General features: G+C 40.2%; 5 protein-coding genes across 7 annotated transcripts; 3 read left to right on the top strand and 2 right to left on the bottom strand.

The window, feature by feature from the left end:
- Positions 1–41: 41 nt before the first annotated feature.
- On the top strand, positions 42–963 carry LOC6732608. Its single transcript, XM_002079691.4, has 4 exons — positions 42–238; positions 291–449; positions 509–673; positions 733–963. The coding sequence occupies exons 1-4, from the start codon at positions 173–175 to the stop codon at positions 886–888; spliced, it is 546 nt and encodes a 181-aa protein (XP_002079727.1). The 5' UTR covers positions 42–172; the 3' UTR covers positions 889–963.
- A 40-nt stretch (positions 964–1003) lies between these two features.
- Positions 1004–2895, bottom strand: LOC6732607 (dynactin subunit 1). The gene is made up of 4 exons (XM_002079690.4): positions 2622–2895; positions 2013–2559; positions 1488–1954; positions 1004–1426 (listed from the first exon to the last, which is right to left on the bottom strand). The coding sequence occupies exons 1-4, from the start codon at positions 2780–2782 to the stop codon at positions 1099–1101; spliced, it is 1503 nt and encodes a 500-aa protein (XP_002079726.1). The 5' UTR covers positions 2783–2895; the 3' UTR covers positions 1004–1098.
- An 823-nt stretch (positions 2896–3718) lies between these two features.
- LOC6732606 (dorsal-related immunity factor Dif) lies at positions 3719–23561 on the top strand. 3 transcript variants are annotated; one of them, XM_016178174.3, is made up of 7 exons: positions 8714–9237; positions 16918–16965; positions 17881–18471; positions 18527–18909; positions 19206–19281; positions 21466–21573; positions 22493–23561. In XM_016178174.3, exons 2-7 carry the CDS (start codon positions 16938–16940, stop codon positions 23293–23295), a joined length of 1989 nt encoding a protein of 662 aa, XP_016025310.1. In that variant the 5' UTR covers positions 8714–9237; positions 16918–16937; the 3' UTR covers positions 23296–23561. The 3 variants fall into 3 exon arrangements, with proteins under 3 accessions (XP_016025312.1, XP_016025311.1, XP_016025310.1); XM_016178176.3 differs by lacking the exons at positions 8714–9237; positions 22493–23561 and adding an exon at positions 3719–4034 and having other exon boundaries at positions 19206–21934; XM_016178175.3 differs by lacking the exon at positions 22493–23561 and having other exon boundaries at positions 8704–9237; positions 19206–21934.
- On the bottom strand, positions 23309–26230 carry LOC6732604 (putative E3 ubiquitin-protein ligase UBR7). The gene is made up of 2 exons (XM_016180305.3): positions 25187–26230; positions 23309–24009 (listed from the first exon to the last, which is right to left on the bottom strand). Exons 1-2 carry the CDS (start codon positions 26022–26024, stop codon positions 23633–23635), a joined length of 1215 nt encoding a protein of 404 aa, XP_016025309.1. The 5' UTR covers positions 26025–26230; the 3' UTR covers positions 23309–23632.
- LOC6732605 (radial spoke head protein 9 homolog) lies at positions 24141–25161 on the top strand. Its single transcript, XM_002079688.4, has 2 exons — positions 24141–24561; positions 24624–25161. Exons 1-2 carry the CDS (start codon positions 24214–24216, stop codon positions 25119–25121), a joined length of 846 nt encoding a protein of 281 aa, XP_002079724.1. The 5' UTR covers positions 24141–24213; the 3' UTR covers positions 25122–25161.
- Positions 26231–26245: the final 15 nt, after the last annotated feature.

The raw sequence follows: 26245 nt of genomic DNA, 5'->3' as shown, positions 1-26245 counted from the left end.
ATTTTTTTTTTAATACTTATTGAAATCTGTTAATAATGATGCCACGCATATAATTGAATTTTAATTAGCCTTTGGAATAATGAGTAGTTAATGGCTTTAAGCAAAGTATTAAGTTTCAGTTCTACCTAAAACTCGTGTCGACGCCGTTGTGAAATCTGCATCATAAGCTAAGATGAACTTCCAGTGTAGTATGATGATAGCAGGTGTTATATATTTAATGTTTTTTCCAATGCATTCGGTAAGCGCAATTATCAGTGCACAAAAGCTTGCCTAATTGTTTTGTTTTTAAGGTGGAAAGTAGTCGTATCGATTTTACCAATATAAAATGTACTTCAGTGAACAAAGAATTCAGTGATTTTGAATATTGCTTTCTAAAGGCTACGAATCGCACTTACAAATACCTATCACTCAAGGTTCGGCTTTATAAGATACCAATACATCAGTTTACGGTGCGATATAGACATTTTGTATGCCTAACATTTTATAAATAAATGAGTAACACTTTTAGGTGAATCTGGGATTGCACAAGCGATCAAATGGCCTAATGCCCTTTAGCCAAAATGTCACCTTTGATGGCTGCAAGATGGTCGCAGATCTTGGAAATCCCTTTGTTTTATTTCTTTTTGCCTTATTTAAGCCCTACTCAAACATCAACCATTCTTGTCCGTATACGGTAAGCATATTCATATGTAAGTAATATTGATCTTGATCAATTTCTGAGTTATTTTTCAGCATGACATTATCGTGGATAAGCTGCCCACCCACTTTGTGAACCAACAGTTTACTAGATATGTACCATTTCCCGAGGGCGATTATGTATTTAATAGCAACTGGCTTACAAATGGCAAAAATCGAGCCATTGTAAGGGTCCACTTTTCGTTTACTTAATGTAATAAAATAAACGGTATGAATTGTGTTTTTAATCTTGGGAAAAATGAGGGTGATCTATATTATATATAAAATAAGGATTATTTTTTATTTATTTCATATTTAGAACAATGCAGTCAACAATGATTTAAGGATCAATATAAATCACAAAAAAACATTGCAAGTCTTAAAAGAAATTATTAACAATAAACAGCAAAATTAAAGGAAATTTTAGTTGAATTTTTCCTGATCTTGGCCTTTATCGACCTCCTTCAGTTCTTCAATGTTCACTTCATTATGCGAGCCCCGTACAAAAAAGCCCTTCAGCCTGTTAACCGCTCCTGGAAGCGATGGTCCTGGAGGCGGAGTACCTGGTAGCATATAGTGGGCTACAAAGTGCAGCATGCGATAGGTGGCATGCTGATAGGCCTGACTTTGGGCGAAGCATTGGCGAATCCTTTGGCCCAAGGTGGCGGCCAAGCAATTCTGGAGGGTAACCAGTTGCTCCTCCTTTTCTGCGATCGCTTGCTCTAGTTTTAACGTTTGTTCAAGCAATTTGCTAATGGATTTCGATTCTTAGGTAATTATGAAACTCCAATTTGGATGTATGCCTTCCTCACCTGAACTGCTCATCGGATCCCCGCTTGAGATCCTGCACTTTGGCCAAGCTGTCGCGTAACTGGTCAACAAGGTCACTCTTAAGGGCCAGTTCGCTTCGGAGCTGATTCAGTTGGCAGAGCAGTTCATCCTGAGTGTATTGGCTCTCCTGGTACTCGCGCTGCAGGCGGGTCAACTCCTCAAGCTGCTTTCCCTGTTGGCTATGCACCTGAAAAAGTTCGCTCTTCAGTTGCTGCTGCATTTCCTGGAGATTCTCAATATCCCGATCCTTGGTCACCAGCTCTTCGGCAAGCTTCTCCTTTTCGTTTCTGACCTGCACAAGCACCACACTAAGTTCCTCGTAGGAGAGTTTCGTCTGAGCACTTTCGCGATAGGATTGCCTAAGCTGATCATTTAAGGTTTCATTGCGACGTTTCTCCACGGAGAAGAGCGAATTGTAGACATGCAATTGGTTGCGATTTTTAACCAACTGCAGGATTAGGATTTAAGTAAAGAGATTTTCAATTTAAAAACATTAATTATCATACACTTTTCTTGTAGTCCTCCACCTGATCCGTCAGCTGACGAACCTCCTCTCGCCTCCTGCGCCAAGCGTGTAGCATAATGGTGTTAAAGATTCTCAGGCTGGCCACTCGGGCATCCTGATCTGGACCAACCACAAAGCTCACCTCACCTTCAATGAGTGCATTGTCCTGCAGCAGCAACTTGGCCATATTGGCCTCCATTCCCAAATCGCCATCGTCTTTCTGAGCTATTTGCTGAACAGACTTCCGCGGCGATCCCACATGGGCCACTAACTGATAGTTTCCCGTGCGACGCGCCTCCTTGAAATCCATTTGGGAATGCGATTTGCGCACCCGAAAATTAATCAATGTCGAGGTCTGCTGACGCTTGAGGGTCAAATAGGGGGTCAAGGAGGTGGGCGCTCGGATCAAACTGGTCTTTGCCATAGCAGAATAGCTAGATTGGCCAGAGCTAGACCCTGTGGTGGTCAAGGAGTTGTCCGAGGAAGAGGGCGTCAATAGGCCTGTCTCGGGTATTTTTTGCAACTGTTGCTTGTTTTTGTCTACTGAGCTAATGGCGATTTACACAATGATAAACGCTTAAAAGCGAACATCATAAAGTGGTTTACTTACGCATTATCCTTCTTCGAGTTCCGCTGTCCCAAAATGCGGCGCTTCTTTGCCTGTGCAGAAAGAAGTGATTTGGAGTAAATGGTTTTGGGCGAACCCTTCTGCGGGATTCTGGTCAAACCAGTCTGGCTGACCTGGCGAATTCGTGGACTTTTCGGGAACATACTGAATAAAAATAATTTTTTAACTTGTAAGGAATCAATGAAGTTGACAAGAACTTTTGTATATTGCTCAAGACGAATAGAAGTCAATAGGAAAACTGAATTGAAGCTATAGAAGCACTCGAAGCATCTAATGAAGGCAATAGAGGTGCCTACTTAAAGTTAGTGAACATATTTTTTGTTATGTTTGCTTAGAAAATATATTAAAATAAATTTCTTAATTATCTAAATTTAACCATATTTGTAACATAATTTTGTAATATCTAATCAGTCAATACAAATCCGATGTACTAATATAATAATATTATAATAATTATAATAATAATAATTATCTATATTTTCTTAATACAAAATAATAGGCAAAGATTTTCTTTTCTTTTCTTTCTCATCAGTCAATACAAATCCGATGTACTAATATGGTAATATTATAATAATTATAATAATAATAATTATCTATATTTTCTTAAGCAAAATAATAGGCAAAGATTTTCTTTAAAAAAATATAAGCATTCATTTGTAACGTCATAGCGGAAATTTCGGTCCAGCAAGTAAGCATTGGCTTCAAAGGCAAACGATATCCTGCTGCGAGGTCCCCCGACCACTAAGTCAGCACATCCGGTTTGGTTCTCACACATTGTAAGGAAAATGATGCGGTAGCGGCTTCCGCCTTCTCATTTTGCGGCTCATTTTCCCTGGGGCCGCAGTTTCCGCTACGTTGCGCGCCAAATGTGCGTTCGAACCGAGTTCACCACAAAAAGCTTTTTTTTTAAACCCACCACTGGGCGGCATGTGCGCAGGCAGAAAAAGCTTTCGGCCCTACGACAACTTGGTACGCTGTTGTTTTTGGCTTTTGGGGGTGGCTGGGTGGGTCGATGGTGGTAATGCGGGGGGTGGTGGGCGAAAGGCTACTCTGCGTGGTGGCCAAGGCGTCGGCGGCTTCATTAACTGTTCGTCGCTGCTGGCAAGCGGTTCTTCGCCTCCTCAAAAAATCCACCTCGAAAAAATTCGACCAAAATACGATTTCGAAAAAGTAACGTCCAATTAAAAGCGAAATACAAAACCATTGAATAATTAATCTAAATAAATTCAACTGAAAAAATATCATTAAAAGTGCCCAAAGTGTATCTGTGTGAACGTGTATGTGTATGACTGCGAAATATTCCAAACGAACATAAAAATTCGAAAGTCTCAAGTAAATATCGAAAATCAAACAAGGCATATTGAATTATTGCCACGGCTGGAAATTCTGATTTAGGTGAGTTTTGGCTATAAATAATCTAGCGCTAGTTCGATTACAAAATTCCGTTTTGTTTATAAATAATTAAGAGCGTATTCGCCTAAGCCAGAACATCAATGAAATTGGGTTTATCCCAGCAGACCCATTAAAGCCCAAACAGGTCTCCCGGGATCTTACTCACTTTTGATCTCGCTTCCCAGGTGCTTACGTCTTGGGGAAAAAGTTACTTGATTACAAATATTAAATCATCATTCGATCGTTTACCAAATCAGCGTCATTCACCGGTGACCTGTTTTGCGGTTTAGTCTGGGACACTATTAAAGCCAATATTAAGATACTGACGTGTTAACTGGAATCAATTTTATCGAATCGGCGCGCGCCTCTGTTTCCGAGAATTCTCGTTGTCTGATTCTAGGAAAGTAAATGCATTATTAAGGGTTAAAAAAGTAAAACGTTTCAGTTGCCGATTTAACATTTTAAATCCGATTACTCTATAAATAGATAATACTACCAAGAAACTAGCATTTGTGTAATGGTGTAATTTACCTTGTATGCAGCGCATTTTTTATGTTAAATTAAAACACGGAAAAAAACATTTAACACTCGAGGTAAATAAATCAAACAAATTTATAAAATATGTTTTATTATTATTTTTTTTTTATCATTATTTTTTTTATGTTGAACATTTAAAAATGACAAAGTAAACGACTGTTTCCTGTTAGCTGTTTCTGATTGAAAGTGTTCTACCATGTTATTGCATCAATGTTATTTTTGTTATCTAGCATGGAATTTAATTTTTTGATAAATGAAGGGCATTTAAAAATTGTCTATTCCAACGCATTCGAAGTAAACAAACGACTTCACCCACAAAGCTGACCTTTGAACAATAAATTCACATTCCTGGACCGGAAAAAGTGAGCAGCCATGTACAGCAGAAAATTCCATAAGACTTAGCAATTGCAGTTGCAATTGGGGATTCGGTTTCAGTTTCTGATCCAGTGAAAATGCCAATATGTTTTAATCCACATCCAGACCAAGCGACACATTAATTAATTAACAGTGGTTGCAGATGGTGTTGTTCTTTATGCCTTAAATGAGTAAGATAACAAATAAGTGGCTGTCTCTCGCCATTTGTGTGTGTGTTACCTTAACTTGTGAAATGATAGAGTTCGAGACTTGGGATCAGACAACCTTGATATGGTCACAAAAAAGATGCGTGCACTGGGAGAAATTTTTAAAACAAACCATTTCACTAAATGCTAAGAAAGAGATAGGATGCTCTATAAAGAATTTATTTAATAATATTTAAACTTAAAAAAAGACTAAGAGCATTGTTTAGCACCTAACATAAGCAACAAAAATATATATTTTTATATATTATTATTATTTTTTTTTTTTTTTTTTTAACAAATTTACTTAACGTCTCTTGCACCTGCAAGTAACAGCATACCCCTGATTGGTAACAAAATCTGCACATTGCATGCGGAACTCCGTCGCCTTGTAAACAACTCCTCCTGCAGTTACCAATTATGTAATGCGGTGCGGCAGAGTGAGTGGACTGGAAACTGGAATGGCAAACCAAAAATTTCCCACTCTCCGGAGCTGATGATCTCGCTGGAGCTCTCCCAGCGCTTTCCTCTCAGCAGATTTCCGCATGGGCAAACAACCAAACACACACGCAAGCCACCGATATAAGGCCCCAATTGAAAGTGATTGTGTGCGAGGAGCGGCACAATTGTGTTTGGTGAGCCGCAGAAATTACGTATACGTATGTATAAAGGTGAGGTGATGATTCATCGGCGATTCGGGGAATCCAAAAGCCAATCAAGTGCTGCAAAGCCAAAAGCCAAAGACAAGGCAGACGGACAGGTTTTTGTTATATCTTAACGTTTTCTTCGTCTTGTCGTATGCCCCGCTAAAAGTTTTGCCAATTCGTAGAGTGTTTTCTTTCGGCCAAGCTTTTCAAAATAATTGCTTTGAGAAAAGGAAATTACACTTTAATTAATTGCCTTAAATGTCATTTATTATTTTGTAAGTGGTGATAATATAAAACGTCGATAATTAATGGACATTGTCTATTAATGAAATGTTAAGATTATTAAATTGGGGGATTTTTATATATTTCTAGCTTTTTTCAATATCGCAATTGTTTAGCAAGAAATATTTGTTGTTTATTAAATATATATGAAAGTACTTTATCAAATTTATCGCACATGCCATTATAGAATTAAGTCCAATTTGGCATGTATCGATTCCACGTGGGACTATAGTGGCTGCAGAAGAGCATTTGAATTCGGTGAACCAGGCTGAGTCATTTTTTTTTATCATGGCTTTTCTGCTACTCAAACATTTCGAGTTCGTTGGTAATTTTGCTGTTCGTGTTATTGATACGCCTCCCCTTCACCCGCTTCCTTTGCTTATCACCATTATTCCTCGGCCGAATGTCTTGAATGTTAATGCACTACGCGCTTTGTTTCTTTGCCTCTTTTGAGGGCGGCGGAGACCTTTCGACTTAATTCAATCACTGAGAAAAAATGTAAATTTAAACATCAAAAAATCCAAGTTTACCATTTTTAATTCTTTTTAAAACTATTCACATTATTTTATAGATATGTAAAAATTTTTACATGCTTCAGGCATCTGTTAAAAAATTCTTTAAAAAAAATGTAAAAATTAATATTTTAATAAAATACTTAACCAACAAATGCAGCAAAATCCACTTTAGATATTATTTGTCACTTAATTTGATAGGCCATTTAATATTTTTAATTTTTAGGATATAAGTGCTATTTGTTTCTCTCAGTGCACTTTTGGTGGCCTTAAACTGGCGCTGCCTGAAGAGGAGCAATAAAAGCGGCAGCAACAACAAGTGGTTGCTCAACTATGCGCTCCGCCGTCAAGTCCCCTTCGTCCCCCTTCCATCAACCGATTTCTTTGGGGCTTGGCTTTGTTTTTCTGCATTCTCTCTTCCTCACGCTCTCTTCCTCTCGTTCCCGCTCTCGCGCGTGACCTTGAGTCGCACATGTGCCAGAATTGCAGGGGGAGTTGTTTGGGCGGGGGTAGAGTCTTTCACTTCTCCCCCTTTTTTTCTTCTCTTCTTCTTTGGGAAGCTTAATAAAGAGTTGGAGATTTCTGTGACGTGTGATATGTTTACGGAAAGTGGCTACTACGTCATGGGGCATTTACCATACATGTATGGCTAAGAGCACAAACGCAACATAAGTCCTTCTACAGTGATCCCTAGCTAAAAAGGACAAGAAAGTAAAAACAAACATTTACGCGCTATACTTTTCATAAAAAACAAATATGTTTGCAAAATAATAGAACTAATGTATGGAACAGTGCTAAATTTGATAAAAATATGTTCAAAAAGTATAACTAATTTTCGTAGTATATTTTAAGCTATATCGAAATTCCAAATGGCTAATATTTATTTTCCCAACTTAAAATCTCGCGAACCCCACATCTTAAATAGTTTAGTCTCTTGCCTATTGATTGCATTTTGTATTTTTGGAAGTCCTGAGTTGTTCTTGGTTTTATTGCAATCCTATATAGATGTAAATTGCGGCCGGGAAATTGGCTCCAAAAATGCATTTTGTCCGCAGACCAGCCCACGCTGCATGAAAACTGTGTTTTTAGTTCGAAAATTCGTGGGCTAGCTGAAATAAATTATACTATTTTCATTCATGCACAACAATAATGAAATATTTCCATGCTATTGGCAATGTTAACTGCAAATATTTTTCCCCTACGTGTTTGCTCTGCACTTGTGTTTATTCAAATGACTAAAATCTGTCTATGGCACAGAAGCCAAAAATTGAGTTAATAACTCAGTTCGACCTTAGACGTTGGCGAATCTTTTTTCTTTTTTCGGTCTCATTTGGGAATTTTGCTTGCGTGAATTAGCAACGTTGTATGGATTTTATAATTTACATTTGCCGAGGGTCGAACTCGTTTTAGGTCTGTCAATTCCTGGGAAAATCAATAAAAACATTCAGCTGTCATACCTATATTAAATAAATAGATCTATTGTTATGCATCTGGCTAATAGTTGTCGATTTTTTTCGACTTTTCCTTCCAGAATGGCGAATGATTCACATAGAGAAAAACTTTTCCTCCTACCTGATCTTTTAATAAGCCTTTGATCTTGATTTGTCCAGAAACCTGTGCACTATTTAAGCGAATTTTTAACGAGAAAAGAGTTCATGTGAAATAACAACTCAGGGATTCTGAATTTGTATGATATTTCCAAACCATTCATATCAATAAAGTTTCATTCCCAGCAAAAAGTACACATTTTTTTTTAAGGGAATCAATGTTTATTTATAGCCGAAAATCGAAATTGGAACACCTGCAGAGCGTTATAAAAATCTCATCACTTTTCCAAATCCACTTAAAAATCTATAACCATTTTTTTCTGCTCGATGGCGTCATAGGAACGCACTGGAACACAAATATAAGAGAGAACGCAACGTTGAGTACGCACAACGGAAATGAAAATAAATAAAGGAAAAGTCGAAAATAAAAGCAGCTATTGGCACCCACCATCACTTGCGATCAGCAACTATCATATCAGCAGCGGTAACTGTTTATCAAGTATACGTATCAAGTATACGTACCGAGTGCAGGCGATCGCAGAGAGCGAACAGCTGAGAACGGAGCCATTTCGAAGCTCTCTTGCAACCGAGTGTGAAGCGAAGCGCTCAGTTTCAATCTGAACTTGGCCGGCGACGGACGTGAAGCGCCGACTTGAGCACACATAGATATACATACGTATATATGTACATATAACGCATATTGTGCAAGTCGCACGCGACTATATAGCTGCCAGTGTATTGGTTAATTATACGAAGCACGACAACTACAACGTGAACTACAGATGTGTGTATAAATCAATGTCCGCTCTAAACAGGCGGCTGCAGCAGTGTCAATAACAATAATTAAACAAAACTCAAAAGTAAAATACATGAGCGGAGCAACTTTTGTTTTTGTTTTCAATCTCTTTTTCACTTTTTGGCGCGCCTTTTGTGAGTCGCGCGCGATAAGTCCGACAAACAAACCGAAAACCAGTCGTCAATCATAAAAGACAAATTTAATCAATTACACGTGTCACACACAACAAAGAGCTAATTCGATTTCTGTCTGACCCAGTGCATTCGGAGGATCAAGAATCCAAATTTAATCAAGAATTTAAAGCAGCATACCTGCTACACCATAAAAGGTTAGCTATATTACATTTTCTGAAAGTTAAACTTAAGGCGTAGTTTGTAAAGTCGTCTTTGGAAACTTAGGTACAGACAGCTTCCCGTATCAGGTTCGATTGCAATGACACTGCAAAAAACGACCTGCCAGCGAATTCATAAATTTTAATCCCAGATACATAAATAAATACACAATTTTCAATGCGGGCAATTACTTATCTAATGCCACGTGCAATGAAATTTGTATTTATTAATAATGAAGTAAAAAAATAATATATGGTCGGGTTCGCTGGACTGCGTAATCGCGCATAAAGAACGACAAAAATATTTTAGTTTTTAGTGTTGCTTGGAAATTATTTAAATAATTTTGTGACTTATTTAATCTACTTCCTGTTTGATTTGAACCTAAACACCCGAAAGATTATCTATATATATATTAAATATAGACTTTGTGCAATACTTCGTAAATGTCTATTTCAATATTGTATGTTTTTGCTTATCAGCAAGTATATATTTCTGCTAGTGTAACTACAGTTTTCCAACTCAACAGGCGTATAATATATGCAAATCAAAACAATAAAAGCGGTTGACTGCGATTTATTAAAAAAGAATAACACTTAGTACGGCATTTACTAGTGATCCCACTGTTTCTTTCTTGTTTTATTGGTCGACAATGAAAAGTTATTAACATACTGGCTCAGATTTGTACATTTGCACATCAGATATGCCGGAACTGCACCCTAGAGTAGACATTTCCTCCTAAGAGCAATAATTTATGCAATTAAAAAACATTATAACTCTTATCGCAAAACATATTTCATATTTCAAGCTGTTGTATTGACAATAATTAAAGCGTTGAAATAAAAAATTTTGAGAGTATGGCTACTCAGTTTGTTTTTAATTAATTTTTCAAATGTGAAAATCTGCTCAAGAGAAGCCCAAAGAGAAGAGGAATTCAATGGTCGAAAAAAAAAATCGAGGCAAATGCAAATATTTATATTAACAAAATGTAAATATTTTTACAACTGAAATCGGCACGGAAAAAGTTTATAAAAATTTGCGGTGGCATCTGGAAGATTTCGTTTATTTCATTTGTAATCAAAGGAATACACAACCTGAACGTGGAACGTGGAACTGCAATCGAAAGACACGAAATGCCATAAAGTCTTTAAGACTTTTGCCTTATCCGCACGCAAAACATTCGGCCATTTGGCCGTTTCGGAATCCATAAAAATAGAATGAAATGGAACAGTCATGGTCAAAACTTACTTAAATATCGATTTATCTGCTCCCAGCCAGCAGCCATCTAACTTGTATTGGCCGATGAACCGATGATGCCAACGGCAGCGGAATTGTTTTCGGTAATTGTTGGAAACAAAACACAAACAAAGTCCGCACTTTTCACACCTTTTGGTCCATGTGTGTGCGATTGCTTACATACAATATAAAGTCGCAGTCTTGCTATAACTTTGCCAATTGTATTAAGCAGACTTGTTGCCAATTGAAAGTTATTGTAAATTAAATGCCAGCGGCAGAAGGAAGGTCACAGATTGTACACACATTTGTGTGTAGGGTGTGAGATAGTGAGATATATGTGTGTATATGTTGCAAAGAATGATCAGAATTAAATAATCAAATTTATAAACAATTAAGAAATATAATAGAAATAGAAATATAAATATAATATAAGTAAATAATCAAATGTACAAACAATTCAGATACCTTTAAATTAAATAATCAAATTTATAAACAATTGAGAAATATAATAGAAATAGAAATAGAAATATAATAGAAATAAATAATCAAATGTACAAACAATTGAGAAATGGTCAAAAGGGTAGTCTCTCTATAGCGTGGTTTAAATATATGTTTCAAAAAATTATCAGAAAGCTTTAAACCACTTATTATTCAAAATACAATTTAAAGAATACACATTGAAAAGCTTCATATTAGCTTATAGTATTTTTACTTTCCAGTAATCAATTCAAAACTTTTTTTACTTAAAAACCATAAAACAAACTTATTCTAATTATGTTTGTTTTTAAGAGTTAATTCAGCTTGATCCGTTTATTGAATACTTGTACACTTTTTCGAAAAACCCAAGAGAGCAACTGCAATTGCATTGAACTTATTTCAATTAACTGATAAGGCGTGAACTTTAATCAGCAAGTAGAAATTCCCAGCGCGGCTTTATATTCTAGTCTCACTGATAACCCGGCATAAGAATGAGTACTTGTACCTTCTAATATATATTTTTTTTTCCATTTTCCGCATGAACAAAAACCAACTAAACTTTAAAATGATCTGTCATTCACATTTAGATTCCCAAGTTTTACAAACAATTCACGCCACCACCCAATTTTACAAACAATGCGGGGGAAAAATATAGCTGAATCCCATTACGCATACGCCATGTTGTACCGAATCTGAATTGATTGAATCGTGAAAAGTTTTATAGCATAATAATTAAATGCTGCGGTTTCTTCCAATTTTCGGCCATCGCGTGTCGGTCGTTTTTCTTGGCTGAAAGCGAATGTACGTACGAACGATTTGTCTTGGCCATTAGAATGGAAATGGCTCCAACGCTTGGCTAAATGAGGCCTGGTGCGATGTGGTCTGGCTCGGCATTCTGGGAATGTTTTCTTGGGTGCTCGGGCATTATTTACTTGACTGCAAAAATGTTTCCTTTGATTTGCTTGAAAGGCAATGAAAATCGATTGGCTGTACAATTTAACTTTTGACTGCAAATGGGTGGTGGTGATGAGCGAAGCCAAGCTAGATGTAACCGAATTAATTAACTTTTAATTAGTTTTATACATTAACATTGTTCAAGTAACACGGCAACAAGCAACCATTCACAAAAATAAAACTGGACATCGTCGGAAATTATATATTATTTCGTGTTTATCGTTTCAGTCGCTGTACTATATACTCATTTTGTTCAAAATTGCTGTCAAATGTGACAAATATAGCTCTATCTCCATTCAAAGCTTTGAACTCTTAGCTTCTAACTTAGTCGAATTTGGTTCATAATTAGCTAGGGATTACTTATTGATAAGCTTATCAGCAGAAGAAGCTTAGCCATTGGTGCGCGTGCCTTCGTTAAACTGGAAGCCGTTTAAGCTGCTGACTGTACATACTAAAAACGATTTTTGTATAAAAAATTTAGTGAGCTATCAGAATAAGAAGAACAAGAGTTTCTTAGTATTCAATTTTGTTCAGCCGAAAAAATTATAAGTATACGATAGGAACCAACCAAATATTCTGAAAAATCATATAAAATTACAAAACATATAAGTTTTTTAAGTGCGAGTTTTACAGGACATAAAGATCTTAGACAAACATGGTTTTAAATTCCTGATTTATATCAAATACGATTTGCATAGTTTGCAGTAAATATTGTTTTACACCTGAGCGAGTGCCATATAAATAGCATAGCCAACCCAAATGTTGCTTGCGTTAGCAACAAATTCAATCGATTGTGACCTCAGCAAACTTCGGATCTAGGAGTAAACAAACATTAGTTATTTATATATGCCGTGCATATAGAAAGCCAAATGGATTTCCTGCAAATGACAGCGGGGGCATGGCCCAGTGAAGGACACTGTCAAAGAACTAGAGGAAAATCATAATTTCCAGCGCTTATTGATTTTCCGGGGCTGGGAGACGTTTTCTTATTTCTTCTTTCCTTTTTTTCATTTTCTACGACGACAGGCGAAATTGGTGCTGAGGAAAAACTTTTTATTTGAATTTAATTTTTTGTGCACATAGCGAATATAATGCAAGGCACTCAGGACAACGGCAGGACCAGGCAGGCGGCACACATGTCAGCCTGCGTACTTGAGGTGCCAAATGGATGGAATATGGGTATGGATTGGGGCCAGTTGTCTGTGTTTGATGTTGAATTTTGTGTGTGCGACTGGGTGTGATTAGGCCATCCATCGGTGGGTGAATTCGGTGTGTGCGAGTTTTGGGATTCTAGCCATCCCATCTCATCATATTCCAGCAAGAACACTCCCCCCAGCGCCGCCCATTCCATTATATTCTCCTATTTAGCTGTGTGTTTATTTTCGGTTCAGAACGCGATTTTCCAATCGATTGGGCACGTGACAAGGTTCTAGCTACTGAAATATGTCCGTGTGTGTGTCACATTGCCATCATTACTTTCCAGTTAGATGGACGACGATCCAGCGATTCTATCGTAACTCAAAACCGACATCTTCATTCCCGATGCCGTCTATTTTTGACAACATTTAATTAACATTTTTCTTTTACCTTGCTCACTTTTTATTCGGCTGGCGACATCCTTTCTTGTTTGCTTTATTTATGCATCAATTTGTAGCTCTGATTTATGCCACCAGAATTTTTCCAACCCTCACCGTTCAGCCTAAATGCGAATTAAATTTGTGCGTGGGAGTTTTTTTTCTTTTTCTCGTTGAGAGTTGGCTGTCTTAAAGTATTATTCAGCTTAAGATTTGCCCAAATTGAAGAAGTAACTTGGGGCTAGACGAGCAAAATGGTGGGCGAAGGTCCTGTGGAGATGAACCAAGCAATTAGGCGCTTTAGAAAGCTTTTTGCGCTCGTGGCACTTAATGAAATCTAAAAAACAAATCCAAAGAGCAGGGCAAAAACGCTTTTAGAATATTGATGTCTGAAACATTTAAATTTTCGGAAGATTGATTGAAAAAATATATGTGCTAGAAAAGTTTAAAATATAATTCCTTTTCAATCAAAGAGAAACGTTATTTATATCATCTTTCCAATATAATAGAGCCCATATAATCGTCGAAAAACGAATTTCGATAAAATCTTTGTTTAAAGGACTAATTGACATACCTAAAATTCTATATTTATTTCCTTTGCGTCGGATCTAAGTCAATTAGCTTCCCCATTAGCCATAGTTTTGCTATTTTAGGAGCTCTTTACCCTCAGGCCACTAATGACTGTCAGGATTAAGTTTTGGCAAGGGCTTTAATGAATAAATTGCTTCTGATTGTTATATTACTTCTTACTTAACTATATGCCCTATATTTAATAATTTTAAAAGTTACTTGGAGAAGCCAATTTTTCGTTCAAATTGCGTGTGTCACACTTGAGTTCCTTGATTATTTATGCCCATAAGCAGGACAATCGATACGGTTTAACTTTTTTGCCACCCCTTTGCATAAAAATTTAAACGGTGCCGCTGAAATGACCCCTTCACCCCGTTACGACAGGACATCCTTAATGCTCGTCCTTTTGCCCCTTTGTATGGTGGTGTGTGTAATGCTGTGTGTAAGAGAGATTAGCGAGTTGGGGAAAAGCGATGCTGCTGCTGTCAGTGGCAGTTAAGCCGCAGCTAGCGCCAAATACTTAAAAGTTTCCTGATGTCATTTGCCCCACGTCGTCGGCTACACTGAACAAAAAAGCTGCGAAACCGAAATTAAAAAATATATTTAAATATTTATATATTTATATTTATTTCTGTGCTTTAAAGTCTACAACCTTGCAGGTTGGTTTTTGTAACAAAGTAAGTCCTAACTTCTTAACTTGTTCTTTAGGGCTTAAGCATATGAGAAATCCTTTTCAAAATATATAGAAAAGTGTGTTAACCTAATCTTTATTTAAAACGCTTAATATTACTTTTTTGTGGCCGCATTTGCTTATTACTCAGCTTAGATGTTCGACACACGTGAAGGGGGGTTGGTCGTCCTGGGGGCGAGGAAGTGGGATTTTTTTTCAGGTGTTGGAGAGGGTGGACCTATAAAGCGTCATGCGGTTCGTAAACAAATCCGGAGGACATGACCTCCAGTGTGGAAGTGTGAGTGTAAGCGAGTGGTGTGAATTGCAAAAGAACCAAAACAGAAAAAAACACAATGACAGCAACAACAAAGGCAAATCCAGTGGCGGACAAATTGTTTTTGCAAGGCTATAAATGTAAACAAAATTAACATATGCAAATTTTTCAAGCCCCCACGTGTGTGCGAATGTCTTTGTGGGCGGTTGTATAGGTGCCTGCACTGAAAAAAATAACTCGAAGTCTAAGAAATAAAATGAAGAAAGTATTTAACTTTTTTCTTATTAATACCTTGATGATTACAAAATTTTATTAAATTCTTTAAAATCTTCTGTAAGCCTTTTAAAAGGTTTTTTTTTCGTGCATTTCGTGTGCTTTATTAAATTTTTAGTTTTTAATAAATTAAATTCTTTAAAATCTTGTGTACGCCATTTCAAAGTTTTTTTCATGCATTATTTTCGTGTGCTTATATGCTTGATTTAATTTTTAATTTTTACTACATTAAATTCCTTAAAATCTTGTGCACAATTTGCGCCTTTTCAATGTTTTTTTTTCGCTCAGTGTTTTCGTATGCTTGTGTGCTCGACGCCAACGTTTGGCATTCAGACAAATAGGCTGTCTCAGGCGATGACTTCTTGCTGGATCTTATCTCTCAGTGTTCGATTGTGTGTGTTCTTCTTTTGTTGAAAAGTTGAGTTATGTGCAGAAAATGCAAAATACTTTCGGCATATGTTGACTGCAGTGCCGGAAAGTAGAGCGAAATTGGGGAAAATGTGTCTCACAGAATGACTTTTTTGGCCTTTTTATAGTCTACGGCTATTAAATACACATTACAACGACATTGTTATTATCCCCAACCCATATCCTTGATCGATGCGACTGTAGCTGCTATTTGAACACATACATACCTATATGAAAAAAGGACGAAGGCTAAGGGAAATCGTTAATGGTAAAGCCATATGTTTGACTTCATTATAAGCCAAGGACTCTAAGCTTACAAGTTCCATACAACTGATTATATAAGTTTATCCTCTCAAGTGAAGAGCATAAATAATACAAATAAAGTTTTTTGTTAGCAATAAGTAAAGTAAAAATGTAATTTTTAAAGAAGGGTATTTAATGTGGTATTAATTCCTAAATAAATTAACTTAAAGCATTTGTTAAATCAAATCGAAAACAAAATCAGCTAAATTGATAACCGGAACACAAGGCCTAGATGGCTCTATTAATTTTCCTGGAAGTAAACTTAGTTATATAGGTAATACTATTGATAACCCTATCACCAATAAGCAACCCAAAGGTAAACTGAGAGATTCCCAGTAACACCTTTAGTAGATTATCACCAAGCCGCCACAGATTTTCTTATCGGTCACAATTTGGTAAAGAAAAAATCACACCGATAATAACTTGGCCGATGGAAATGGGGTTTTTCTGCTCAATAAATCAGATCAAGGATGGATTTTGAAAATCCCCAGTGTACTTTGAGTTCTTGCGAAAGTTTTGGGCGTTCGCCCACCTCAATAAACTATAAGTACCTACTTAAAACAAGTGGAATGAACGGAACTAAGATTAGCAGCTTAATCTAGGTGGCGTCACAGCTGAAGTTCTCCTACTTTAAGGTGGAATCAATTAAAATGATTGAAGATATGATTATACCTTTAGTACGCTTTTCAGTAAATAATGATATATGCCTCACATATGTGATAGCTAAAATATGATGCTGTCTATATATTTTGAAAATTCAAAGAATGCTTGTAATCCATTGTAAAACATAGACGATGATTGAATATGTCAAATTGAAAAATCCATCAGAATATATTGTACATATTGCTATGTATGTACATATGTACGCTAATATAATCTATCATTGTACACCAGCTTAATGCAAAAGTTAATGACAATCTATCATTGCTTTATTTTTCAGGCAATCAACTGTGTAATCCAATGTTTGAGGACGCTTTCGGCGATATACGTATGTACAAACACCCATAAATTGATGGCACATACTAACCCCAATTAATATTACCCTAGCCCCATCTAGAGCCCCCCCTTAATGCCCATCATGGGTTAAAAAAAAAAAAAAAATAGAGCAAGAGCTCGGGATAATGAATAATCTGTGGGCATAAGTCAATCGACAATGCGCCTAATTAGCCCATCCAGAAAGCATCAGATTTGTGGGGAATTTTTAGTGGCTAATTGAACATTGTTATTGCTCTGGGCCAGGCTATATAGACTTTGGTGTTGCTGTTGCCATCAGCATAAAACGCCAGCAGCAGCAACAACAAATATCGGAAAAAGTGGCATAATAAGTCTGGGAAATAGCTGCGCAAGTTTTGACGTCAGACCTCGTCATCGCATAGTCGACATCTGGCAAAAACAAAGTTGAATCGAAATGGAAGAAGGAAGCCTTCGAGCCATCACCCTTCCGCAAATGAACAATGGCAACCTAATGCCCCTCATACATGCGTATCTGATGGATACAAATTATCCGCAATTCCACTTTTCTATTTCGATTCAGCAGGGTGAAGTATGTTTTCTCGGTCAGACGAATAAAAACTTGTAATAGTTCAGTTTTGGTAGCACTTTAAGAATATTTACTATTCATGTTACTTTCTTGGCGAAAAGCAGTCATAAACTTTACTAAGTTGTAGTAAATATGACATAAAGTGCATTTTAAAGTCTTAAAGATATTACAATTTAGAAAAGAGCTACTTTCCTAAGAAGGGTGGTTACCTGGTTGTCTGAGCAAATTGGTATGCACGGGCACTCTACTTAATCTTGGAGGGCGTTTGGAGCTTTCTTTTCCCTAGTTCTCTTCCTTAGCCTAAGCTAAATTGTTTCTGGCACGCTGACTTATTGATTTCTGCTTAATACTTACCTTCCTCAGAGGAAATTATCAATGCCAGCATGGAGTTGAATGGTGGCGCCACCGGCGGAGGCACGGTGGCAGGAGCTGTTGGCGGAGGCGGTGGTGCACATCACATATTATCGCAGTCGACTTCCCTGCCGGTAATGCCGTCGCACATTCCGCTCCACCTACAGAATCAGAATATGAATCAAAATCTGCCCGAGCCAAGTGCTAGAAGTGGTCCCCACCTGCGAATCGTGGAGGAGCCGACGAGCAATATAATCCGCTTTCGCTACAAGTGCGAGGGTCGCACCGCCGGTTCGATTCCGGGCATGAACTCCAGTTCGGAAACGGGCAAGACCTTTCCCACCATCGAAGTGTGCAACTACGACGGACCCGTCATCATCGTGGTCTCCTGTGTGACGAGCGACGAGCCCTTCCGCCAACATCCGCACTGGCTGGTCAGCAAGGAGGAGGCGGATGCCTGTAAGTCGGGCATCTACCAAAAGAGATTGCCGCCAGAGGAACGGCGGTTGGTGCTCCAAAAAGTGGGCATACAGTGCGCCAAGAAGCTGGAGATGCGCGACTCGTTGGTGGAGAGGGAGAAGAGGAACATCGATCCCTTCAATGGTGAGTCAGATCCCTAACATTAATAACCCCTTTATTAACTCTACTTTCCTTGCAGCCAAATTCGATCACAAGGACCAGATCGACAAGATCAATCGGTATGAGTTGCGCCTCTGCTACCAGGCCTTCATCACAGTGGGCAACTCGAAAGTGCCCCTGGATCCCATCGTGTCCTCCCCGATTTACGGCAAGAGCAGCGAGCTGACCATCACCCGGCTGTGCAGTTGCGCGGCCAGTGCGAACGGCGGGAACGAGATCATCATGCTGTGCGAGAAGATTGCCAAGGACGACATCGAGGTGCGATTCTATGAGACGGACAAGGATGGACGGGAGACGTGGTACGCCAACGCCGAGTTCCAACCCACGGACGTGTTCAAACAGATGGCCATAGCATTCAAGACGCCGCGCTACAGGAACACCGAGATCACACAAAGTGTTAATGTGAGTTGAGTTTATAAATAAAAAATTTCAATACTTTATTTAAATCTCTGTTGACATGTGCATGCCGAGCGGCAATTTAAAATGTGCAATTAATAAATAAAATAGAGCACTTCTCGATGCTGCACACAACGGATTTTCCATATATCAATGTTTATAATAAAAAACAAATTTAATCACTTAAAATTAACTAAAAATAGCATTAATAATTAATACTTGTACTCCCAAAACATTTAAGTTCCGAGCTTGTATTTTTTGCACGGATGAAATGTTGCTAACTCCACCTTTTCCCCTTTCAGGTGGAGCTGAAACTAGTGAGACCCTCGGATGGAGCGACGAGTGCCCCACTGCCGTTCGAGTACTACCCGAATCCAGGTACAGTAACCTTTGCCCGGCTGCAGCGAAAGTTGAAACGCCGCCAGGAGCTGGACGTGTTCCAGCAGATCCTTTCCCTCGACAGCGAAACGACGGCCACGAAATACTCGTGCCCACCGATGGATCTGGAGGAGGATAATAACACGGTTTCATCCGACGACCAACAGAGTTCGGGAACTCTCAACGAATTCGAGATAGCCGTCAAGAAGATGCAAATGCGTCAGAGGGGTGAATCACACGAAATGGATGGTGGCACTGTCACCGAGTACACGGATAACGATAACGAACCGGACATGGAAATAGAGCTGGAGGTGCCGCAATTGTTGCCCCAACTGGCCGACGACTGCACCCAGACTTCCACGCCCATGGAGGAGATTCTGCAGCATCCGCAGCTGCAATCGCGACCTCTGTCCAATGTGGAAACAATCACTGAGTGGATGAAGAGCAGCGAGTTCGAGAGAACGGATAGCCTGACGGTGGAGAACGGGGACACGCAATCCCTTTCGAATAGCACGGCCCAAACAGCTTTTACCAATGTCAGCAGCTTGACTGCCAATACGACCATAACGAACCAGTTGGACGAGGAGGCCCACGGTCTTTTGGCCAATGGTTCCCGCAGGGATACCCTCGAGAATCCCGCCGTGAAAGAGCTACCGGAAAATGAAAAGGAACCGGAAATGGTTTCAGCCAGTGCCCAAGCCTCTATGGATTTGGATGAAAACTTCGACGAGACAGCCACATATACGAGCCTGCAAATAGCCTTTAATAATCCCATAGACATAGGATTGCCAAAAGCAGCCCCCATTTATCCACCCACCAATCCGTTTGGGCAGCTAGATGATGCCGAATTGGTGGTCTTGACAAATCCACCAGCTCCCAGGATCAAAGTGAATGCTGCTCAGACACCAGCCACGCCCCCAGCCTCACCGCCCCTGCCGTTGCCACCTCGAACTCCTTCCCCCGTTTCAGATCAGAGATTACCTCCCTTGCCACCGAAACCGCAGAGAAACTCCCAGGATCTGAGTGCCGTCAGTGATTCTATTTCTGTGAGCCGCTCGCGAAACGGCAGCCTAAGCTCCACTAGAACTACACCTTCGCCCATAATTATAATGCGAACCCCTGATCAAAGTCCCACCAAAAGGCAACCGACGCCCAGTGCTTCGCCAAAGAAGCGTCAGGGATTCTTCTCGAGATTCTTTTCACGCCGAAGGAGCAAGGCGGATGACGAGGAATCTCTGACACCTGGTGGCAGTCCCAACAAACAGCTAACAGGGGGATCGAAAGCCACAACACCCACCGGCAGTAGGGAACCCAGTGTTGCGCACTTTTCCCTGGGAGATCCCAATCGCAGCTCCACGAGATCGATGCAGCCACTGGGAAAAAGCGAGGGTCGAAATGGCAAGCCAGTCGGTCGTAGTTCGAGCAGTGTATCGGGCAAAAGACCTGCCCACCTGGATGCGGATGTTATTCACATACCACTGAAGGGCGGCGATAGCGAGAACAGTTTGCTGCGACCGGAGAGCTACTCGAATGCCAGCACCCTTAGCTACGGGCGACCGCTGGACAGGAAGACCCTGAGCACTCTGCAACTGGCGGATATTCCCATAAGTGACGGCAATATGGAATTGATTGCCATCGCCGACAGGCAGAGCATCAAGAATCTGTGCGAGGGAGCCTACGGTGTGGTGCTGGATCCCAGTGTGGATCTCTCCGAGGCGGAACACTTTGCGCTGTACACCAGCAAAAGTCCGGAGCCGCCATTTGGCGGCGAGTGCGCCGAAGGTGGAGCAGCAGGTGGTTCAGCCACCGGCGGAGTGGATACGACCGATTTTTTGAGTGCGGATGAAATAGCACGGCGGCTGGCGGAGGCAAATGGCTTGGAGTAGATGAATTGGGTTACGGATGACTGATTTGAAGACCAAATGGGATAACGAGATATTTTCTTAATCAAATCAGTTAACCAAAACCCTAGCATTAGTTAGTGCTAAACAGCAAAACACAAAACTGCACCAACAAATTAAACTTTTCTAGTCGTCTTTTTGTTTCAGTATTAATTACAAATACATACATTATAATGCTTACACCACTTTCTAGATAAGAGAACCCCTGAGATCGATCGCTCAACAAATTCAATTTTAATATGTATCTTTTTTTAATCGACCTAAAATTTAAATATCTTTGTAGAACTCCTAACCAAACACCACCGCCGTGTTGCCCAAAAAACAGTTGAAAGCCTAAAGCGCAGTCTCATGAGCACCAATTTACATCCATCCAAGCAGGTTAAAACCTCCAGTAAGTTTTCACGAATTTTCCGCATTTATACTGGTGCCGGGACTGGGTTTCCTTATAGAAGCATTTCATCTGTGCAGTTCCTAGAAAAACTCATTAACCACACAAAAATACACAAACTCATCCTCTCGATGGTGTTATATTGATTAGCAAAAATGTTTGCTGAAAATTCACTATTGATAGTACAGGATTGAATACCTTGTGGACCAATGGATAAAGTTGTTGTCCGTCCCAGAATTCTTGGGAAATGTTACGTTGTAGTTGAAGAACCCTTTATTAATATATAGGCCGTTTGAATAGAAAAATGTTTGTTTCACCCGTTCTTATTGTATTCAATATTAATGAATAAAAGATTTTCGTAAAAGTCGTGGCATTGAACTATTTTGCAATTTGTTAAAATTTTTAAATGCCCTTGCCTGTAAAGAAATCAAAAAATAAAGTTATAGTTTAAATAGCGATTATATTCGTCCGCTAACAATATTTAATATTTTATAATATTTATACTACTTTATATTATCTAATCTTTGAAAAACTTTAGCTGCGACTTCAATTTTTCATTTTAAAATTAAAAGTTATTAGATCAGCAATCTCTAAGTAAGTTTAATAAAATAAGCAAAAGGTTTGAATATGGCAAGGGTATCTTTAAGTATTCGGACAACCGAAAGTGTGTCTACCCTTCCAATTTTTGTCTAGTTTCCATCAAACTCCATTTTTGCCACCAAAGTTGGACATCAAATAATGTAAGTTGATACTGCCGAGGCATGTAGATGTTGTGGCTTGCTGTTGTCCCTTTTGAGTTCTCGCAAATTGCTTTAGTTTCACCTAAGTTTTACCTTAATTATGCTAATGCTCTTACGTTTTGAAACGCTTTTCTCATTCATACTGAAAACACACGGCTAAAAACTTTGTATTTGTTTTCTAGGCCAGTATACGATATTTCCCACGCCACAAATTGCGACCACAGCACCGCAAACGCAGTTGTCGCCTGGTATGCCTTTGATGTTTCCGGGTGGAAGTCCCAATTTTGTGCAGGATATCAAGATGGAGAATGGATTCATGGATGTGGATAGCCGGAGTAGCCAGTGTCCATCGGTGGAACGCAATTTTGCATCGCCTCGATCCAACTGCAGTACAGTGGATAGTATTCCGCCGATGCAACTCGGGCAAAATCAAACGCATCTTTATTTGCCAGATGCCACAAACTTCGCATTTAATGGGAATTTCGCATCGCCTCAATCCAATTGCAGTACAGTGGATAGCATTCCGCCGTTTCAAATCGGACAGAGGAATAACCATTTGTATCTGCCGGAGAACTCAAACTTTCCGGTTAACGGCTGTAGTCCTACCCATTTCAGTGGTGGCACCATGACTCCAATCAATAATAACAACAATGTACTAATTAATAACAATAATAATGACTTTTTAAGTCAGAAAATGAGTGCCATAAGCATACCGCCACAAGCAGATTTTGGCATTAAACAGGTGTACCAACAGACTCAGCAGTTCCTGCCGCAATCGCAGCCAGAGTCCATTCCGTTTCTGGCCCAATCCCATCCAGAACAGTCGCAGTACCAACAGCAACAGCAGCAACCTCCGGCAGATGAACCCATCCAATCGTTCAGTGATCTAATTTCCAGCGTGGCGACCATGCCCATTGACAACAGCGAACTCATCCAGGACATTGAGGCAGAACTCAACAGCTTGGGAATTCAGCCATTCAAATGAACAAGAACTTTGCTAAATACTAGTGTACATATATTCATAAAATATACCGGAAATTAACCAATTAGAGCTAAATGTAAAAAGGTCTCAATCCAAGATGAACTTCAACAGAAAGCCTGTCTTATGTAATTCTATTTCACCGCAATGTACATAAATTTAATGAGGGAAATGCGAATCTCATCGCCCGATGCCTTGTTACGACTTTTCGTTATTGACAAAAGTGAATTGAAAATGATTATTGTTTAAATAAAAAATAACTTTAGAATTTACATGACATATGTATGCTTCGCTTTCATGGGGGAATGTGGGTAATACTAGAGTAATGTAGAGCGCTAACTGTTTAGCGACAGAAATAGGGCTGACCCAGGTTGGCATTGTTCTCATTGCGCATGCCGGCAAAGAACCGATTGATATCCTCCTCGGTCACTACCTTCTTGCTGGCGGCGAATGCCTGCAGGTATTCCTTTAGCTTGTCCTTCATGCGGTTGTACTCGGTAATCGCATCGATTTGCTGTGTCCGGTCAATGGAGGCCAGTGCCCGGATTCCTTGCTCATAACTGGAATTCTCTTCAGCCCGCTTCATGCCGCGCTCCTCGTACGTCTTAGCCGAGTCCTCGACGTCCAGCAGAAACTCGACGGCAAGTTCCTTGTAAAGCGACAGGCATTCGGAGCACTGGCAGAGTGATTTTCGCCAGTCATTAGTCCAGAAAGCAGCTCCTTGAAAGAGAAAGGGTAAACACGATTAAATGGAGGAAATTGGCAGTTCAAAGAGTTAGTGCTGATTTATGCATGCCATGTAATTAAAAATCCATTCGCCTAACAGTTTTTTAAAGGGTTCTGACTTATCTTTCAAATAATTCTATTCCTTAAATCCATCTTTATTTCAACACATCTCATATAAATTGCTAAGATACATTCGTCATGAATTTGGAGTTCTTCACCGAGGGCCTCGACTGCCTAATGTACTGCGGCATGAAGCTGTCGCCGGAGCAGCGCATCTTGATCGAAAACTCGCTGATCGCCTTACAAAATGACAACCGCTTTACGGGCATGTATCTTTGGGGTCGCATTACGGCCACCAAGAATGATTACTACATTGCATTCGGCTACACAAATGACTGTCTGAAGGATCGCAAGTATTTCTACAGTCTGGACCAGTTCCAATGGCAGTTGCTGCCGTTCGTGCAGAGCCCCAAGATCTTTCAGGCGACTATATTAGCAAGGGAGCCATTTATAGGAGATCCCAGCCTGATGACCTACGTTAAGCTGGTGAGTTGGTGGTACATAAATATGGTGGTGATGTTGGTTTGTCTGATATCGTACCCACACAGGACCCTACTTTTGACATCGTAGGCAATCAGGTGGCTGGTATCAGCCGCCCTGAAGTGGTCAAGCTTAAGGAGGAGGAACGGCTAGCCGCCATTGTGTTTATTATAACAGAGGAGTGTGCCATTTGTCCACGCGGAGCCTTTTACAAGATGACCGATGGCCGTGTTATACCCAACCAGATGTTTCGTGGACTGAATGACTTGCAGATCGACAACCAATCATATTACCAGCTCTATCGCCTGCCCCGCAATGATCTCAAAGTGAATTTGGCCAAGAGGAGCGACTATAACTATGCTATTGACTTTCTGGACACCATTGACTGCGTAATACCACTGTGTCAGGCTTTTGCCCTGAATATGCAACGGAACGAGGGTCTGGTGATAATCAAGTCGTGCCTTTGGTTGGGCATGACATTCTTTCACAAAATCAACTCCCACAAGCATGGTTTCCTTTACTTGGGCGATGGCAAGAAGAACTTTGACTTGCTTTTCATGTATTAAGGTTGTTTTTGCATTAATATTTGTGTTTCGAGCATACGCATGTATATGTATTTTAATTTACTCACCCTCGTGCTCCTTGGTTGGTTTGGGCCGACGACAATCGTCCAGTTTGGCGCGCTTCTGGCTGGGTTCGCCTTCGCCTGGCTGAGATTCACCTTCAGGAACTTTCATGATATCGCAGATGCTACGGTCCAACTCGTTCTTCAGCTGGCTATCCTCAGCCTCCGGCTTGTCCTCCTTTGCATCTTCCACCACAGGCTGCAGAGCTAGTCCAGTGTAGTCCTTTAGGAAGGGTTTGGCATCCATGCAGCCATCGCAAATCATTTCGCTGCAGACATCCAGCCACTTGTCGCTGGCGCCGGGCGCTTTCATGTGCGGCAAGTGGAACCAGTCCTCGCAGATGGCACACTGCAGCATTACCTCCTCAACGGTGCGATCTGGATCGGGATAGGGTCGCTTGCACTTGCAGTACAGCCCCTGGAAGTTCTGGTTATACAGATTGCCCACGTTACGTGGTTGAACGCCCTCGACTTGTGGGTTCAGGGAGCACTTGCCCAGACGCTGGGTGGGACAATCGCAGCGGAAATTCCGCTTGGTATAGAGCTCCACCAGTTCGTGGTGCTCGTGACAGCGATAGGAGCAGGCCAAGCAGACTCCTGCGGCCTTGTCCAGATCCTTGCGCGCCTCGGGGCAACAAGTGAGGCACGAGTATAGGGCCTGTCGGCCGATGGGGCCCTTGGCGTAGGTGCACGACTTCTCATCGGAGGCGCCCAGCACAGCGGCGTACTCGTCCTCCAGCTCCTTTTCCTGTTCCAGGACATCCAGCATCGTGATGGTCGACTGCTCCAGCGGATTGGCCTCCTCGACCTCGTGGGCACCATCTGTGGCATTCGACTCGCTCATGTCAGCAGTTTAACAATGTATTTTTAGCTTGGTTTCGTGTCAGTTTCTCGAAAGTGGCGGAATGCGCAGCGTTTGGCGCGGTTTGGATGAAAATTTGCAAATAATTCAACCACCGAAACCTAGGGATGGCCCACATCAGCTTGTCTATGCGATAGCTATCGGCTGGCAGTGTTGGTTGCAAGAAGGATTGAGCTATTTATTTAATGGCCAAAAAAACATAA

This window comes from Drosophila simulans, chromosome 2L (genome assembly GCF_016746395.2).
Source record: "Drosophila simulans strain w501 chromosome 2L, Prin_Dsim_3.1, whole genome shotgun sequence".
In the NCBI taxonomy this organism is placed as follows: Eukaryota; Metazoa; Arthropoda; class Insecta; order Diptera; family Drosophilidae; genus Drosophila; species Drosophila simulans.
Note: the sequence above shows the minus strand (reverse complement) of the source record. Positions and strands in the feature narration are given on the sequence as shown.

Bases quoted from the DNA above. Each gene is read 5' to 3' on its own strand.
- LOC6732605 (XM_002079688.4), top strand. From the start codon at position 24,214: ATGAATTTGGAGTTCTTCACCGAGGGCCTCGACTGCCTAATGTACTGC. The intron at 24,562-24,623 runs GTGAGTTGGTGG...GTACCCACACAG, and splicing joins TGATGACCTACGTTAAGCTG to GACCCTACTTTTGACATCGT.
- LOC6732608 (XM_002079691.4), top strand. From the start codon at position 173: ATGAACTTCCAGTGTAGTATGATGATAGCAGGTGTTATATATTTAATG. The intron at 450-508 runs GTGCGATATAGA...TAACACTTTTAG, and splicing joins TACCAATACATCAGTTTACG to GTGAATCTGGGATTGCACAA. The intron at 674-732 runs GTAAGCATATTC...GTTATTTTTCAG, and splicing joins ACCATTCTTGTCCGTATACG to CATGACATTATCGTGGATAA.
- LOC6732604 (XM_016180305.3), bottom strand. From the start codon at position 26,024: ATGAGCGAGTCGAATGCCACAGATGGTGCCCACGAGGTCGAGGAGGCC. The intron at 24,010-25,186 runs GTGAGTAAATTA...TTCTCTTTCAAG, and splicing joins ACCAACCAAGGAGCACGAGG to GAGCTGCTTTCTGGACTAAT.
- LOC6732606 (XM_016178176.3), top strand. From the start codon at position 16,938: ATGTTTGAGGACGCTTTCGGCGATATAC. The intron at 16,966-17,880 runs GTATGTACAAAC...TACCTTCCTCAG, and splicing joins GGACGCTTTCGGCGATATAC to AGGAAATTATCAATGCCAGC. The intron at 18,910-19,205 runs GTGAGTTGAGTT...TTCCCCTTTCAG, and splicing joins AGATCACACAAAGTGTTAAT to GTGGAGCTGAAACTAGTGAG.
- LOC6732607 (XM_002079690.4), bottom strand. From the start codon at position 2,782: ATGTTCCCGAAAAGTCCACGAATTCGCCAGGTCAGCCAGACTGGTTTG. The intron at 2,560-2,621 runs GTAAGTAAACCA...AATCGCCATTAG, and splicing joins AACTCGAAGAAGGATAATGC to CTCAGTAGACAAAAACAAGC. The intron at 1,955-2,012 runs GTATGATAATTA...CTAATCCTGCAG, and splicing joins TGGAGGACTACAAGAAAAGT to TTGGTTAAAAATCGCAACCA.